The 16,722-nt window shown below is 37.8% G+C and overlaps 3 protein-coding genes across 8 annotated transcripts; 1 reads left to right on the plus strand and 2 right to left on the minus strand.

Moving 5' to 3' along the window:
- Window positions 1-150: 150 nt before the first annotated feature.
- On the minus strand, window positions 151-10,706 carry Loco (regulator of G protein signaling family member locomotion defects). Of its 6 annotated transcripts, none has more exons than XM_076438877.1 (14): window positions 9,518-10,704; window positions 8,833-9,444; window positions 7,871-8,512; window positions 5,447-5,557; window positions 5,159-5,383; window positions 4,849-5,069; window positions 4,590-4,782; window positions 4,042-4,251; window positions 2,778-3,054; window positions 2,494-2,642; window positions 2,309-2,392; window positions 2,079-2,220; window positions 1,579-1,670; window positions 151-1,388 (listed from the first exon to the last, which is right to left on the minus strand). In XM_076438877.1, exons 1-14 carry the CDS (start codon window positions 10,157-10,159, stop codon window positions 882-884), a joined length of 4,107 nt encoding a protein of 1,368 aa, XP_076294992.1. In that variant the 5' UTR covers window positions 10,160-10,704; the 3' UTR covers window positions 151-881. The 6 variants fall into 6 exon arrangements, with proteins under 6 accessions (XP_076294992.1, XP_076294991.1, XP_076294990.1 ...); XM_076438876.1 differs by having other exon boundaries at window positions 2,309-2,395; XM_076438875.1 differs by having other exon boundaries at window positions 2,485-2,642.
- A 1,266-nt stretch (window positions 10,707-11,972) lies between these two features.
- On the plus strand, window positions 11,973-15,386 carry LOC143216103 (uncharacterized). Its single transcript, XM_076438884.1, has 4 exons — window positions 11,973-14,506; window positions 14,587-14,697; window positions 14,778-14,928; window positions 15,000-15,386. Exons 1-4 carry the CDS (start codon window positions 12,263-12,265, stop codon window positions 15,065-15,067), a joined length of 2,574 nt encoding a protein of 857 aa, XP_076294999.1. The 5' UTR covers window positions 11,973-12,262; the 3' UTR covers window positions 15,068-15,386.
- Window positions 15,381-16,662, minus strand: Rpl26 (ribosomal protein L26). Its single transcript, XM_076438946.1, has 4 exons — window positions 16,503-16,662; window positions 16,047-16,227; window positions 15,815-15,955; window positions 15,381-15,566 (listed from the first exon to the last, which is right to left on the minus strand). The coding sequence occupies exons 1-4, from the start codon at window positions 16,604-16,606 to the stop codon at window positions 15,429-15,431; spliced, it is 564 nt and encodes a 187-aa protein (XP_076295061.1). The 5' UTR covers window positions 16,607-16,662; the 3' UTR covers window positions 15,381-15,428.
- Window positions 16,663-16,722: the final 60 nt, after the last annotated feature.

Below are 16,722 nucleotides of genomic sequence, written 5' to 3' on the forward strand. Positions count from 1 at the left end.
TCTCAAATGTCAGCTTAAAGATACGGCGATACCATTCACGATACATCTACACTACGTATGCTACAATTAACAACCAGCCATCATCAAAGCAGATTCGCTCATTCGCACCATACAAACCATGGGTGTACACTTAAAAGAATAAACTGTATGCAACGGTATTCCGCGTAAAATTTCAAATATTTATTTTAGCTTATGCATAACAACATTCGTCGACTATAAATTACAATAAAATATATGTCCTGTATAACCAGGAGAGTAACAGCTGTATTGTAAAGGAATCATAAATATTTATCAACTAAGATTGTCATTCGATGCAGACAAGGTATTGCTCGTTGAGCGACAACGTTACTCGCGTCAAGGCACTTTTCAAATTTCATGATTCGGATCATTTGATCGATCGGATGGATCACCGGGTAAAACATCGTATACGTATACAGTAGGACCTCGATTGTAAATAGCTCAATCTAAGGCGATCCATATGCAATACTATTTATTGTGTAAATTAATAAAAATTGAATCTAGCATTATATCAAACTAACTGTTCCCATATTCGAACAGTTATATTTCCCTGTTTGGTTCAGATAATTGACGTTCTACTGTAATAGTATAAGAACACAATAGCGTCTACGACAACGACCGCAATCACGATGATATCGTGGTCGTCGTCGTGATCCTGATCGTCGTCGTGGTATTTATTCGATGTCTCTTCCGCCTTACATATTAAATAGTACGAAATAAATCAGGCGTGTGTATACGCGTATAGCATTTACTCGAATTCGAAAATGTCTAAAAAATTGTGTTAAACGGCTTTAGTCGAATAACAAAGTCGGTGTACGATATATAAAAAGAGAAAAGATATGTGCAGTGTAGTTTCGAGCGCGTTAAAACATATTTTTCCGACTTAATTCGGTCGAGCCAAGGGGAACTGTTCGAGTAGGCTTTGGTAAAGATTTCGAGGACAAGACATACCCAGATTTACTAGCATTTGGAACAAGATTTTTCGGTTTCGGAGGAAGAGGAGGAGGTTTCGGTGATTTCATACTTGACGAAGTTCGCACGTCGAAAGTATTCAAGACGGCTGTCCTAGAGGCAGATCCGTTTTCTACAACGAGCCGATCCCCATCCGTTATGGTCGTTGTACCCAATGCCATCGAACCGTCCTCGGACTTACTTCGTGTTTCTTTTCCAGTTGTGGATACAGAGATTTCTTCCTTAACATTTCCGTTTCTCGAGGATGCTACTATCGTTTCTTGATTCTGTCCTTCGCAACTTTCCCGTTCGGTCATCGACCCATAAAACTTGGAATTCGCTTCGGAGGAACTGGCACAAATTATCCTATGTCTGCGAACCTTGTTGCAGCGATCCGCCGGCTTACCATTTTCCTTGTTCTGATCAGTAATTTCATAGCTTTAAGGGTCGAAACGTAGCGTGATCAAAGTTTCAACGTAACATATATAAACGTAAAAACGCAACGAGATGTCCGCACGCGCAAAATGCACAAAATCTCATACCATCGGATATATTGTAGATACGTATCAACACGAGTATATCTCAGAGAATATGCTTTTATCCGTTTACCTTTAAAAAGTCTGGCAACTCAAAATTGATCTCCGTTCCTCTTTGATCTTCCAATCTGGATCTCTGAGCTCGTTTCAAACCTTCGTACAGATCTGCAAAAAGAACAACGACGATGTATTATGTGCTCCGGTTAGTAATCGATAGACAGCGGATCTTTATGCAAAATTTTTTACCTGATTTGCAACAATCTGGAGTGAAATAGAAATTTATTTTCTTCCCTACTATGTTTGATAGGTTGAAAATAATATTTTTACTGTTTTCAATTACGCCTACTCATTTTTATCGTAAATGCATAACACCCGCTATCTAGTAATCAGCATTATCGCGATTGCACATACAGTGGGTGTACAAAGTGTTATTTACACAAGTAAAGTAATCCTTCTAACGTCTCAAAACAACTCGAGCTGTTGGCTCCAATTTTGACAAAGTTATTCGTTTGTAAAAGTTGTACGAATACTTTGTACGCCCAACTGTAGCGTTATATGTTCCGTGATCCTCACCTTCGCCGTCAAATTTTCCCGGCAATTGTAATTTAACGCCGTTCCGCCACTTCGCTATCAAAGGAGGATGGGACTTGACAGTTTCTTCGGATGTGTAATCGTTTGCGTTTCCTTTCTCACTCGTGCTACACTTGGACTTTCCCTTTAGCAGAAATAAGAAAGAGTCAACGAAGAGATCGAACGCAAGTTCAGTACAAGAGAAAATATCAAGATGTACTATGTCGATGTACCTTCTTCTTTCCGTGCATCGTAGAATCGCGAAGAAAAAATTTACTAGGTAAGATCGAGGAGCCCTCGGAGCGTTGATCGTCCGACTGCTTGTACAACATAAATAACTCGATCAGAGAGAAGCCGAAAAATATAAAACAATGCTGTTTTTAATAATTTCAACAATCTCGACAATTACTTCCATTACCTTGCACGAGCCTTCATTGTACTGATACTTGCTCGCACCTTTCCCAACCAATAGTTCTTCGAAGACTCTGTTGGTGATTTCATCCAACGTCGGTTGAGCGAACGGCACATCGTGTGTATATTTCACCGTGTGCAACTCGTGCCGAGAATCTATTATACGTGTATATGCGTATGCATATATTATACATATTACATACCACAATTAGATAGAAAGGTTTAGTCTCAGACTACTTTACCAGCCTACAGAGTTAAAAACTAGTTATAAAAATGTTTTTTCGGTATTACCTTCACCTTTGACATTCGTCAGCGTCAATCTAGGCGGAGCATCGATAGCTGGCATGTCCATGGAAACACAGTGATTATCGCTCCATACGTTGATCGTATTTAAATTAAAACCGTATTTATTTAAAAGCGGTTTTAACACTTCCTTCAGTGTTCTACCTTTGTGCGCAATCACAGTTATCACGCGTCGCGAAGGTAAATCTACTTTCAATATTTTCGTTGGTACAACCTCCACTTCTTGGCCGGCCAGTACGGATGACGGACATTTTGCTTCTATTGTCTGAAAGTATAGAACACAGAACAAAGCAACGTAAAGCATCGGCTAACCCAACGAATCCTTCGTAACGATTTCTCGTTAATCAGAAGCCATAGACATCGCGAGTTACAACTGTTTTCGTGTCGTATAGACAAGTACACGAGTACACAATTATTCTCATACACTCGAGTGCGCAACTACAAAAGCAGTGTCGAAAAACGCATGCATGTTGCGATACTTTCACGATAACAACATGTAATCGAACGCGCGTCCTCCTCGCAACATTTAATCACATTCTTCTTACATACACGTATACCTTACCAAAATGCTATTGTAACAATGCTATTATTGTCGGACGTCGAGCACCAAGTACTTGGTGAACAGTAGGAGAAACACCATTGTATAATAGTTTATAGTACATGGCCGAACTGTAATTCAAGACAAGGCGTGGTAACAAACAGAAGGCAGTACCTCGCTGACTGTGTACCATTTATGGCTTCTGAAAATTTCCAAAAAAGAGTGGAATATAAAATTCGACAGAATTTATATGAGAACTGGATATAAGATTGTGTTTTATTCCACTATCTTAAAATTCGTCTACAAAAATTTAAAATAGCATAAACATCCGCAGTTTATTAATCAACAACTTTGTTTCCTGCAAATCGGGAACGGTTTCTATTTATTAAATATGCATGTTGCTCGGTTTACAGTCATCTAGGTACTATCTTCTGTTTGTTAACATGCCTTGTTTTGGATGTCTTAGCAGCTACAACATAAATTATTACGGTTCGGCCATATATTACAAACTGTTACAATTAGGTGGCAGAAACGTGTCTGGAAAATAGCAAAGCGTGTCCTGGTACTGGCGTGGACTCGAAAGAAAGAGAGGGAGAGGGAATGAATGTGTGCGTGTGTGTGTGAGAGAATCAAAGAGAGAAAAAGAGTTAGTTAGAAACAGCAAATCAGTAGATTTTCGAAAGATGCGTTAAATAAATACGAGAGAACACAAACCTCGTCTGTGGCTAGGATTAGAACATCATAGTTAGAGTATCGAAGAGCTCTTTTATCAAGGAGGCGTGTAACCACATCTTTAATACTCTCCGTTTGGCTAGTTGGCACAACCGTAGTCGATCCGTCGGGTAATATTACCCGACACAACCCGGTACATTTGGTACGAACCTCTTTCAATTCGTTCGACTGTCCTTCGTAGGACGATAAAGACTACAAGTCATACATATAGCAATTTTGTAGAGATTCGAAGAACAAAAACATTCATTTAATTAATCTATTGCACATTATGTGTCATCCGTTGTATTTATTTATCGTTTTGCTTCAACAACAATTTTCTACTCGTGCTTTTATAATACGATTCTCGCAAACAATTATCAAAAAAGAAAAAAACACTAAAAAATTCTCTTTTCAAATGCATCGTAAAACAAAATTCTGTTACAATAAACTCACACATAACGTATGTCATTTAACTAATAAATACACCACTGTTCTATCAAATATCCGTTTGCGTTTAACTCGCAGTTGGTACAATGTACAAGAGTACTTACATGTTTGTGAAACGATTGTCTCAACGCCAAATCCCAGGACGCTAACGAGGACCTGCTACTAGATATAGAAATACTGTCGTCGTTGTTATTACCTTCAGTTTCTCTCTTCATAGTCGTGAAGCTCTTATAAATGGTTTCGCTTCTGCTAGGGGTTTTACTGTATTCAGTCTCCCCACGATCTTTTGATTTCGATCTACAGGAAGAATACAAAAGAATGGTACATAACATGTTACTCATCTTTGTGCTACATGATAATTACCTGTTTTTTCTATTCCATGGAAGAATAGACTTTCTACAACGATCTTCTGCATCCGAGTGGCTCTTTTTCAGTTTCACGCTAGGCGAATTAGTGAGACTTAAATCACAGTCCTCTATGCCAACTACGGAACATCCTGCTTCCATACAACGACGGTACAGATCCGACCTCAAAAACCTTGGATAACTATCGAATTTCATCAGATTGAAGACTTGCTTTTGCGCCTAACAACAAAAATCAGAACGATTATGATCATTTCATCTCACAGGGAAAGAACAAGGTGCAGATAACAGAAGCAACAATGGGCACTTGCCTGCAAAAATAAATCAGCAGGGGCTTCGCCGAGAAGATCTACAGTTATTTGTCCTGTGGCATGGCTATCGACGTTTACAGGTTCCGATGCTGTGTTTGACAAATGACGTTCGTAGATTTGACTGGCCAACTTGCGCCGCGTGACAACATCCCTAGTGTCTTTGTATCTCTCGCACGCAGCCCAGAAGTAAATGTTTTCATGACTGAACTCCTTCTTTAGAAATTCCTTTAAAAGAGCAATAAATGAGGAGAATTGACTTGCTAGCAATAAAATATATTATGTACTTACAGCAAATGTTTGCAATCCTTTCGGATCTTCCAATAATTTCTCGAAACCATTAGCCCACGCGTGTATACCTTTGTAATCAGTGTTTTTGTCGCACAGCTCTGTGCTACCGTGCTGCGATCAAAGAAACATTAAAAAATTTTACCTTGCTGATCAACGTCGTTAACTACGAGTTAACAAGTCGTAAAGGGGAACAATCGAGCGCTTGCGCGATTACGTCGTCAGAACTCTCATTTGAAAACTTAAAACTGCGATCAAGTACGAATTTATTAAAGGTCGGACGACAATGAAATTTTCTCCGGAATTTTCAATTTCCGAAAATTTTTCGGACGCGTCTTAATTAATCGACTTGATATCGATACTAGGATAAAGGTACCAGTTACCGTGCCCCACCCGGTTATCGGACGTAAAACAAATTTTTCAAAAAAAATGTTTTAAAGAAAAATACAATTGATGTTTCCCCTTCGTATATAAATCGAAAGTATTACAACAATTTTTGTTTAAGATACAAAAAACATTAATTAAAAACCGTATTGATTGTAGAAAATGCTAAGAAACTGTGATATGTACACCAGAGGATAGTAAAATAATTATCTTATTGTGTATAAATTAAGGACCAAAAGTTCGGATTAAAACATCGTTAAATTTCTTTCGCTTTTCAATAAAATCGTCCAGAAAAATTTGACGATACAGATGAAAGCTTGATAATCGATCGTTCATCACAAATAATGCAGAATAAGTTGCAAAATGCCTCGAAATTAATAAAAAAACATTCAAATATCCAACTGGTACCTTTACCCTATACGTAGACGCACAAATCTCTGCAAAAGTTCGAATAAACAAGGTGATGTTGATCTCGTTCGCATTTCCCATGAATTATATTAATGGAACGAATCCTACGTACGCGTAAGCAATCTTACGAGTCAAAGCGTGTAAAGAGAGAGGTAGAAACAGAGCGTGGGAATGAGGAGTAGCATTCTCGGTACACCGTAACAAACAACTTCAAAGGTTTTCTTCAACAACATAAGTTGCACAATTACTTATGTTTATTCGAAGATCGACGACAAGCTGTCGCGCCTAGTCAATAACAGAAGTAAATATTACACCATGATTCAAGGAACGGATAGTCATCGAAAATTCTTAGAATGATATCGTATGGGTAGAACTATTTAAATTCATTCTGCTGACTCGTAATAATTGAATGGAGAAGACACATGAAATGTTTCTGTTTTCAATTGTTTTTAGACGAAAAAAGAAAAATTAAACAAGTACATGTCTGCGATGAAACAATATCGACCGTCGTCTAGTACCGCACGTACCGATTTCACCTCGGTGTCCATGTCGTGACCGAAGATCGTATTCCTTTGTATAGCCGCGGCACGATCCCATTTATCGAGGAGAAAAACTAACAAATTATTGGATATCGAAACGATTGGCTTACGAGGCGTGATTTCCACGAATTATTTCCATAGAAAACATTGCCCCGAATCCGCATTAATAAGGGCTCCGCCCAGCTGCACCGGTGCACCGTTGACAATTGTGATTCCACACACGGCGCTCTCCGAGCAGTGCTCATCAGCGAAACGCAATGACCACTAACCAACCGACACTATCGACCAATCAACTTGCTATCGAACAAACGTAACACGATCAATGAAATCTCAAAACAACGAGCTTCAATTTCATCACACATTGTTCGAACGCTATCGAAAGCGTCACGATCAACGTCACGTTCATTTCGAGTTTAACATGTCACTCTCATGTGCACACTGCCACGAGCATGTATTCGCCCGAACTTCATTTCCTTCTCCCTCTCTCTCTTTCTCTCGTTCTATCTCCTTTTCGCTCGCTCTCTTCCCCTCCCACTTTTACTCAATTTACTCAGTCGGTTGCTTGATCTCTCGGTCGGTCTGTCCGTTTGTCGGTTTATTTGTTCTGATAAACTTTCGAAAGTTGGTCAAATCGGATTGAGCTAAAATTTGGAACATCGATTCATTTTGCATTAAAAACAGGTTTCCCAAAGAGTTTCTTGTCGATTCGAAGAAAAATTTCTTATCATTTTAGTGTCATTTTCTACCTTACCGGATTTAGGTTTAATGAAAATTAAATATAATTATATTAAAATCTTCTTTTTTAACGTGAAGGGAATCCGCCGTGTGGTATCCTGCCCCCTTGCTGGAGAGGGGGAGGGATTACGCTAGGCTATCCCCGAAGGGGTATACCAACTAAACCCTCACGGCCGTCCCTAGACTTGGGAAACATGTTTATAATACAAATTGTTTGTTCGTCCATCCGTCGGTCGTACATTTAATTGCAGGAATGTTCAATAAATTAATTTCTCATTGTTTTTATATCTCTTTCGTGTATACCGATGATTTAGGAATTGACCGGCCGTATCGTAAAGTAATATAATAAAGTAGACCTTACCAAACAGGTATCCTGCACGCAGCTCCCGATGTTCCGAATCTCTTGCAAGCTTCCCCACGGTCTTGAATTATCCGATTTATCCGAATAACTTTGGCACAGCGGTCGAGTATAATCCATGCTTGCTTTCAGATCTTCGAAACTATGCACTAATGATTTCGAGATACCGGAGAATACTTTTGGACTGAATTTATCCCGATTATCTGTATCTGTCGATTCGGTTAATTGCGTGAATGTAAGCAACGCGTTCGATGTGAATATAGGATTGTCGGACGGATCAACACGATCTTCGATGCCATGCAGCATCGCGGCGGTACAAACGGATGCAAGCGAACCAACGGACGAACTAACCAACCCCTGCTTCACAGTAGAAGCAGATGGTAATGGGCAGGTGGGCATATTCCCCCTCTTCGATTCCTTTTGTAAGTCGGGGTGTGCCTCGTGATCCTTTACCGATGCCGTGCACACACTTATTCCATTGCAAAAATCGTCAAAGACGACACTCTCGTGAGACAACTTCGAATTATTTTTACACGCGTCCGTTTCGTTTCTCTCAGTTTGGCATGCGTTGGATACAGCTCGAACAGTCAATCGAAAGTCAATGGCCGCGTTGCCGTACGTTTTCGGCGGATGTGCACACGCATCCTGAAAATACATTACATTCATTCTGAGTGTCATTGTTCTCTGCGGGTTATTGTAATAATTAGACAGCGAATCTTTATTTTTAGAGTTATTTTATATTTTAGAATTGCAACAAAAACTGGAGTGACATACAAATTTATTTCCTTTCTATTATTTAGTATTTTAAAATTCCTCTAATGTTTTTACTGTTTGAAATTACAACTACTCATTTTTCCCATAAATGCATAAAATCCGCTGTCTAGTAATAATTCAATAATTCTTTATTTCAAAGATTGCCAAATGATTGACCAAACGAATAGAAGGAATTTCTGTTATCAGGGTACCTTGTACTCTGAAGTAGGGTAGCACCTTCTTCGGACAACATCCTGCACGTTATTCTTATCCAAACGGCTAGTGCAATCGTCTTTGAATCCAATTCCTGAATCGCTGTTACTCGAGTGCGCCGTAGAAGTGCTTATGTTACTCGGCTGCGGAGAGGAAGCGTCTTGATGCCTGCGTATTTCATTGTACGAGTTTGCATCCGCGCTCGTGGGATCAGATATATATAAAGTTTGTATTGCGCCGATGAGACTATTGCAACTGTCAGGAAATTCTTGACAAACGTTCAACTCAGATGTTTTAGTACACGTGAAGCCGAATATATTACACGCGCTGGAATGTACAGCGTGATCTATCAGTTTATAATAGATTGTGAAGACATGACACGAATTGGAGACAATATTTTCTTTATCCTTAACGGATTTGGTCAGTATACCAAAATACTGTTTATCTTGGTCGGAAAAAGAGTTGCAAAATATGATTCTATAAGATGGATACTCTGCTATAACGTGATTCTCTGAATTGGTAAGCTTTATGTTCGCCACGTGTATAGTCAAGAGCACCGTAGTTGGATTTCTTTTCTCTGCTTTCAAGCGCTTGATGCATTTCTTTAGGACCTGAAACGATAAATAAATTTCAATGACAAGCTAAACATTAAGCGATTCTCATTCCTTCATACGCTTGCCTTACCTGCATCATACACGAAGGATGCAACTGGTTCGGAATATCTATTGTTCCTAGGTAACCAACTACCGTTCTATGTACTATTTTCTCAGAGTCCCTTTTATGCGAAGTAGGCGGCGGCGGCGGTGGAAGAGGACTAGACATATCCCAACGATACTGTATACTGTTATAATTTTCTTGATTCTGTAACTCAGTCGACGTTCTCTCTGTCGTATCGAACATAACGCCGCTTTGTAGATCTCTGACAACTTTGGCAACTCTACATTGCAATTGCAGTGCTCCCATGTTACTGGTACGTGGTTTGTGCGTATATTTAGGCCTACAGCGTACCGTTGCAACACCTTCTTCGTCCGAAGAATCAGAATAATAATTTTCAGCAATTTGTAACCTTAGGATACCTTTAGAACGACCGATAAGCTGTACAACATCATCGTGAGGCACTTTACTGACATTGTGGCCATTCACCGATACCAAATAATCGCCAGCTCGTAATCCTGCATTTTCAGCTGGACTTCCTGGAACGATGCAACTCAAAATACAAGGTTGCTGTCCCGAGATCGTGAAACCGAACCCCTTCGAGCCCCGCAACACTTCTACTGTCCTTACGCCATAATTCACACGCTTTTTCTTCCTTCGGTTTTGATGCATCCTTGTGTTTTCTTTTCATTAATATTCGCTAAATCGACCGATAAAATTATCATCGAACCAACACTTTCACGAACGAAAAAGTATCTCGATCTGTCTTTCCCTGTATCCGGCCCAACGGATCCTTTCTGTTTTCTAACGGGGGAATGATATATTTGAAAATCAAATGACTTCTTTCTGCCCTTGAGAGATCGAGAATATTGATCATCGTCGATCGTCAATGTCGATTGTAGAACATTTTCCTTGTAGTCCGTTTACACCATGAATCGCGGCGGCGTTCTTTCTGCATTCTTGCACCTCTTTCTTGTACTCGCTACATATATATCATCGTTATCATTACACAACTACCAAACATATTTTCGAACGCTATACTACCGTTGAACGATTCTCAACATTTTCAGTTGAAAATATATCACTGTTCGATTATCTCGTGCACCTAACAAGTCAAAGCAATTATAAAATGTTTTGATAGTCACTTTACTCCTTTTCTTCTGCTTCCATCCTTTCACTCCCTCCACTTTTGCCTTTCTTTCGTTTGCATCATTGTCATATATATATGTATGTATATATGTATACAGATGTATATATATATATTTATCTAGATGTATATGCATCTATATCTATATCTATATATGTATAGTACACATATATCCATCGATTCTCACACTTCCGGTATACATTTGAATGATACAAACTCATTCAGATCAAATTTTCTCTTTGTGTATCGATAGGGCATCGATAGGGTAACAACAATCATTAGAATTTTCTGAAATAATTCTTTTTCATTATGTTCTCACGATTATGTGGAACATAGCACCTTTGTAAGTGTACTTGTCGAAATGAAATGAATCCTTCGCAATTCCTTTACAATACTTCCACATTGAAAAAAGAAATCTGATAAATTTTACATTTATATACATAATTGAGAGCTCTTATTCGCTGTCTACAGCATTGTAAGAGGTTCAAAGTTTACTTTTACAAAGTTAACTTTATACGTTTCACAGACTTAATTCCTTCTCGTTTATATGCATCATTTTCCTATTTTATATAGTTGCTTTAGTTAATTTTAGTTGAAAGATATGCGTGTGGAACAGTGTGGAATCAGTAGGTCCATTGAGGTCCATGTGTGGAACATGTGGAATGCACTGTGGATCAGTGCATATACGGTATAATATCGTCGACCGTTATTGGTCGATTTAGTCGCCTCTTGTCGAACTATATATACAGCAGAAGTACTATTTTAAAATCACCAGAAAAATAATATTTACGAAATATTTTCGGGAAGAAAATAATAATAATACAGTATTTAATGAAAATTGTGTATCGAACTGTTAAACATTGCTGTAGTGATTTCTTCCACGCGCTCTTACGCTCTTACAAATCGTATGTCATGTGAACCAATGCGAACTCATGTGCAGTGTGCAGTCTTGTGTGAGTGCGACGTGCGACCAGTGTTGCTAGATGGTACGGGAAAACTCGCGCATGCACGGCGAATCCAGGAACGTATCTGCGTTCTACAGTCCGTAGCTTGTGGGGCAAGTTTTCTTTAGAGCGGTCTTAAACTTTTGTCCGTTACTGTATATATACAATTAGAATATATTTATATATTACATGTACATACACATCAAATTTTAATATAACATACGCATGTTAAACGTTATGTTTGAAAATCGAGAAGAAAAGATTGTGCGAAGCTATGCGGGACAACCAAGGTGCCCGATTTCGTACTTCAGTGACACTGGAATCGTCGCGCATGCGCGAGTTTTCCCGTACCATCTAGCAACACTGCGTGCGACTGCTCCTTATTTCTATACATTTGTATATGTGTGTGTAAATACTCCAGTGTACTTGAGTGTACTCCAGCGTGTTCGAAAGCGTAAACAACGTTTACGCGAGTTTTTTACTTTTATTTGCTTCTTATCTTGCATTTATGAGACGCTGTAAACTATTACATACAAAGTGTTAAAATTACATCGTCGTACATTCTTCTTGTGTGTTTTCATCGAAAAGAATGCTTCTTGAATCAACTAAAAGTTAGGTTAGACTTCTCACACAAAGTACAGAAAACATTTTCTCTGACATTAATTTCCCTAAATTAATTTCGAAATGGATTCCAATGAATTTAATTGGAAAATAGTGTCAAACACAGTAACGAAAAGAATGGTGGATTCTTCTTTTGTACACAAATTAGCACCGTCTAAAAGATTATGTCGCCGAACGAAGGTTATGAATACTGCCATCAAACATCTCCATAGATTTAAAAACTACAAAGAGTTTATTGATATGAAAACGGCTATTCTTCGGAATTTGTCGGATGATGACGATACCGACGATAATAATGATCTCTCTGACACTGAATATAGTGTTTTGTATAAATCCGATGTGGATTTAACAACTTCCGCGATAGATATTACGACTACAAGTATACATTATTCTGAATCGGAATATGATGTTAGCAACTATGATATATCAGATATGAAAAATCAAAGTCCAAATGCTGAACGATCCAAGAATAAATCCAGCTCAGATTCTGTAAATTTAGGTTTGCAAAAAGTTGTTAAGAGAAATGTACAATCGACTTGTTCCCCAGAGAAGAATATTCAAGAGAGCGAACCAAATGAACTAAACGAAACTAATAATTACGAACCTTCTGCGAGTAGTTCTAAGAAGATTGTTTGTAAAAAGAATATTCGAAAGAGTGAACAAAATGAACCTTCTGTGAGTAGTTCTGATAAGGTTGTTTGTAAAAAGAATATTCAAGAGAGCGAACCAAATGAACCTTCTGCGAGTAGTTCTGATAAGGCTGTTTGTAAAAAGAATATTCGAGAGAGCGAACCAAATGAACTAAATGGAACTAATAATTACGAACCTTCTGCGAGTACTTCTAATAAGGCTGTTTGTGAAAAGGTTTTAGAGACTTGTAGTAGAAAAATGTGCTACAATAAAAAAACCAATGGCATCAAGGCAAAACAAGGAACAAATGAGGATTATACAAGGTCGTCGGAAGGAGTAAGTAATAGTAGCAATGACGAAGGCAATGAAAAGTTGAATAAAAGTAACTGCTCTAGAACTCTCAAAAGTAATGAAAAATTAAACGGTATAAGAAAAGACTTGATCTCTTTTTTAGATGAAGAGACCATGGTTCAACATGTTGATAAACATTCTGTCAACGCAGAGGTATGTGTCAGAGAAAGTTGTTCTAGGTTGAAGGTCGAATACCTAAAAGTCCAAGAAGTATCTACAGATGAAAGGGAAAGTAGCGAGTCTTCGCTGATGCAATCTCCGTTTAATGGCAAAACAAATCACCCGAAGGATTCTGGTATCGACGAAGATACGGAAGAAGAATTCCATGATATAGGAAGAATAGTTTATGCAAAGAAAAAGAAAAAAATGCCAGAGGTCTGTAAAAATGCAAAGCTTACGTTGCCTGTACTCAATTGTAAAGATGCTTCCACAATTGGAACAACCTTGTCGAATGCTGACGACTTATTATCTGATATTCACGATACATCGGATACCACGGATTCACAATATACAGCACCAGTTACAAATAAAGGTACGAACAGCGAAACAAAGGAAGAAAATAAATTACAAAAAGTAAAGTTGCAGCCGAAAGTTACTTGCTCTACAGTTATTAAAAACAAATACAGAATTATATCGGACAATGCTTTGTTATTGGATAAATGTTCGGAGTCAAGCATCAGCGATGATTATATTAGCAACAAAACAATGGATCCTGCGAACATTAAACACAATCCGGAAGATAGCATGTCACCTTTGTCCAAAAGACGATTACAACAAATGAGAAGGCTAAACCTGACTGGAGATAGCGAATCTAGTCCTAGCGATGATGACAATGAATATTGTAACACAGAGAATATGAGAGACAAGTTATTCAACAGGTCAAAAGAACTTTCCGATTTGTCAGGTAGCGAAGACGAGAACATGGGTTTCAAACACTCATTGTCTCTACAAAACAATAAAAAGTTAACAGCACATAGAAACTCTAGATTCGGGAAGAACAGAAAAAAAAAGAATATTCACTCGAGAGAATCATATACTGATAATAATGAATCTGTACAATCGTCAAACACAAGTAGTAACAACTATAAAGATACTTCCAGCGAAACAGAAACGTATTTGTTGGCAGACCAATATAAAACAAATACATGGAACTCTTTCGAACAGAGTGTACGTTGCTCTAGTAATGAAAGCGATAGTGCCAAAGAGAATACGGAACACGAAAGTTTGTCCCAAAAAACTCACCACACTGAAAAAATTTCAAAAATTGATGAAATCGCAACACGAACCATGACCAAGAATTCAGCGTTACGAACCAGACCGCATAATGTATGAAATAAAAATGAACATTATAGTATCATGCCACTTTGCAGCATTTCGTTCTTTCTTTCAAAATCTGTTCTTTACAGTTACAGGAATTAATGGACGAGGAAAGCTTAGTATACGAAACTACCCTACCTTCTATTACACTAAAAGATCTACAAGAAAACAATATTTTTGTATTAGATATTCCTTCTATGGTAAGTTATACATGCGCGATAATAAAATTAAATATGTTTCACGGATTCATATATAACACAGGATTCTTTTTTATATTTAGGTAGTTGAAACTAAACTGTTGGGTCGGAAATTTATTCTAACAGAAAATAAGCTAAAACTTGGGAAACATAAATATAAAGTCGCACTGAATGATATAGATCACATGTCCTGTGTCCTCAGTACTGGAGAATTTTGTAAAGACTACAGAGCTGGTAAGATATTAGATCTGTTTTCTCTAGACTCTGAAGATTCGTGTTATGTTTTACATATTTTTTCCTTCCAGTTAATATTAAACCAATGAAAAAGTTAATTGCATATGAGAAAATAGTGAAAGCAGCATCAGAGAAATAACGAACCATACCGACGATACCAGTGTAAAAAGGATACCAATTTAGCTTTGACAAAGTTATATGTATAAGACTAACGCTGCAATTGCCTTTTTTTTGTTAATAAAAAATGTATGTGCGTCAGCAACGACAAAGGAATTGCATTACATTCCACGAAAGTTATTTTCACTTCTTTTCTACGAATAGTTACTAGTGTTGAGCCTGTCAACATGAAGAAAGTTTCCGATTATTTATACATTGTAAAATATGTATTAATATTTTGTTTTTTAGTTGTACAATGTCGAGAACAATACGGAACGATAAATAAACAAATATGATTCGAAGTATTAATGTTTTTATTGAAGTACAGAAATAAAAGACGACGTTTACGAAGTTTCCATAGCAGCGGTCGAGTCCTCTGTATATTTTCCTTTGTCTTTACCTAAAGCAGCCAATCTGCCTTTACTTCTCCTGTCGATAATCTTTTTGCGATCTTTATCCATCTTCAGCTTTACGATAACGGTCTACGAGAAAAAATTAATTCATGTATGACAACAGTCACTATATATCGTAGAAACTTCTGTTTTACATTGAATGTATCAGTGCCAGTTTGTCTGCAGCAAAAAGACTAAGCAAAATAAACTTACAGATACAAAGGAGAACCCTAAGCACTGATTCGTTTATCTAGCTCATCGTCTTCTTCTACGTGAATGGTTTAGTTCATCATTGAATGAAGGAAAAATGTTATACATAGTCAAAAGTAGTTGTTTACCTTTGATGGATCAATACCGACATATACACTGGCAGTATTAATCTTTTCTCGCTGTATTCTTTCTATGTATATGACGAACTTTTTTCTGTAAACTTGTACAACTTTGCCTACTTGTTGACCCTTGTAGTGGCCACGAACAACCTTTGACCAGAAAGAAGAAATATAATTTATAGAATAGGATAAAATAGTAGAAAACCATATTAAAAATTATCATTCAAGTAAGCGAGCATACCTGTACTTCATCATCTTTGCGAATTGGCATAGAGCGTACATTATACTTCTGTCTTAATTCTTTGGAAAGTGGTGCTGACATAAGCCGCCTCCGAATGTGAGAAGGCGCCGTGAAATGCCTTTTCCTATTTTTTCTGCGCGAAGAAGTAACAAGTCGATTGAACTTCATCGTTGCTGGTTTTCTGTAAAAACAAAGAAATTGTTCACTGTAGTTTATTAGCACTGGAATTATACTAGCAAAACGTCAAAGGAATCACATGGCTTTTTTCGATAAAAACAACAGTACGAAGAAGATAACCATTACTGTTGGAAATATTGTTATTGTTCGCGTTTTAATGTTAAAAGAATGCATTGAGTCGCAAGCGGGAAAATAATTGACACGAATCCATCGAAAATATTGTGTTAAAACCGATTGTCTAAGTTCGATTGGAATCGATTTAGATTTCAGCGAACTTACGTTAACCGTTTAACACCACGGTCACAACCGGAAGAACATTCGACGGGACGAGTTTCTGTTTCTACCACTACAAACGCCGGAAAACTACATACACGCATACACATTCAAAGCAAACTGAACGGTGCGGTCTTGTGATAGGAGAACTCGAAGCATCGTTTCGATTGGTTGGTTGTGTAGACGGCTGATACAATTCGCGTTGCGATTGGTCGAGAGAAAGCCA

This window comes from Lasioglossum baleicum, chromosome 15, assembly GCF_051020765.1.
Source record: "Lasioglossum baleicum chromosome 15, iyLasBale1, whole genome shotgun sequence".
NCBI classification, from domain to species: domain Eukaryota; kingdom Metazoa; phylum Arthropoda; class Insecta; order Hymenoptera; family Halictidae; genus Lasioglossum; species Lasioglossum baleicum.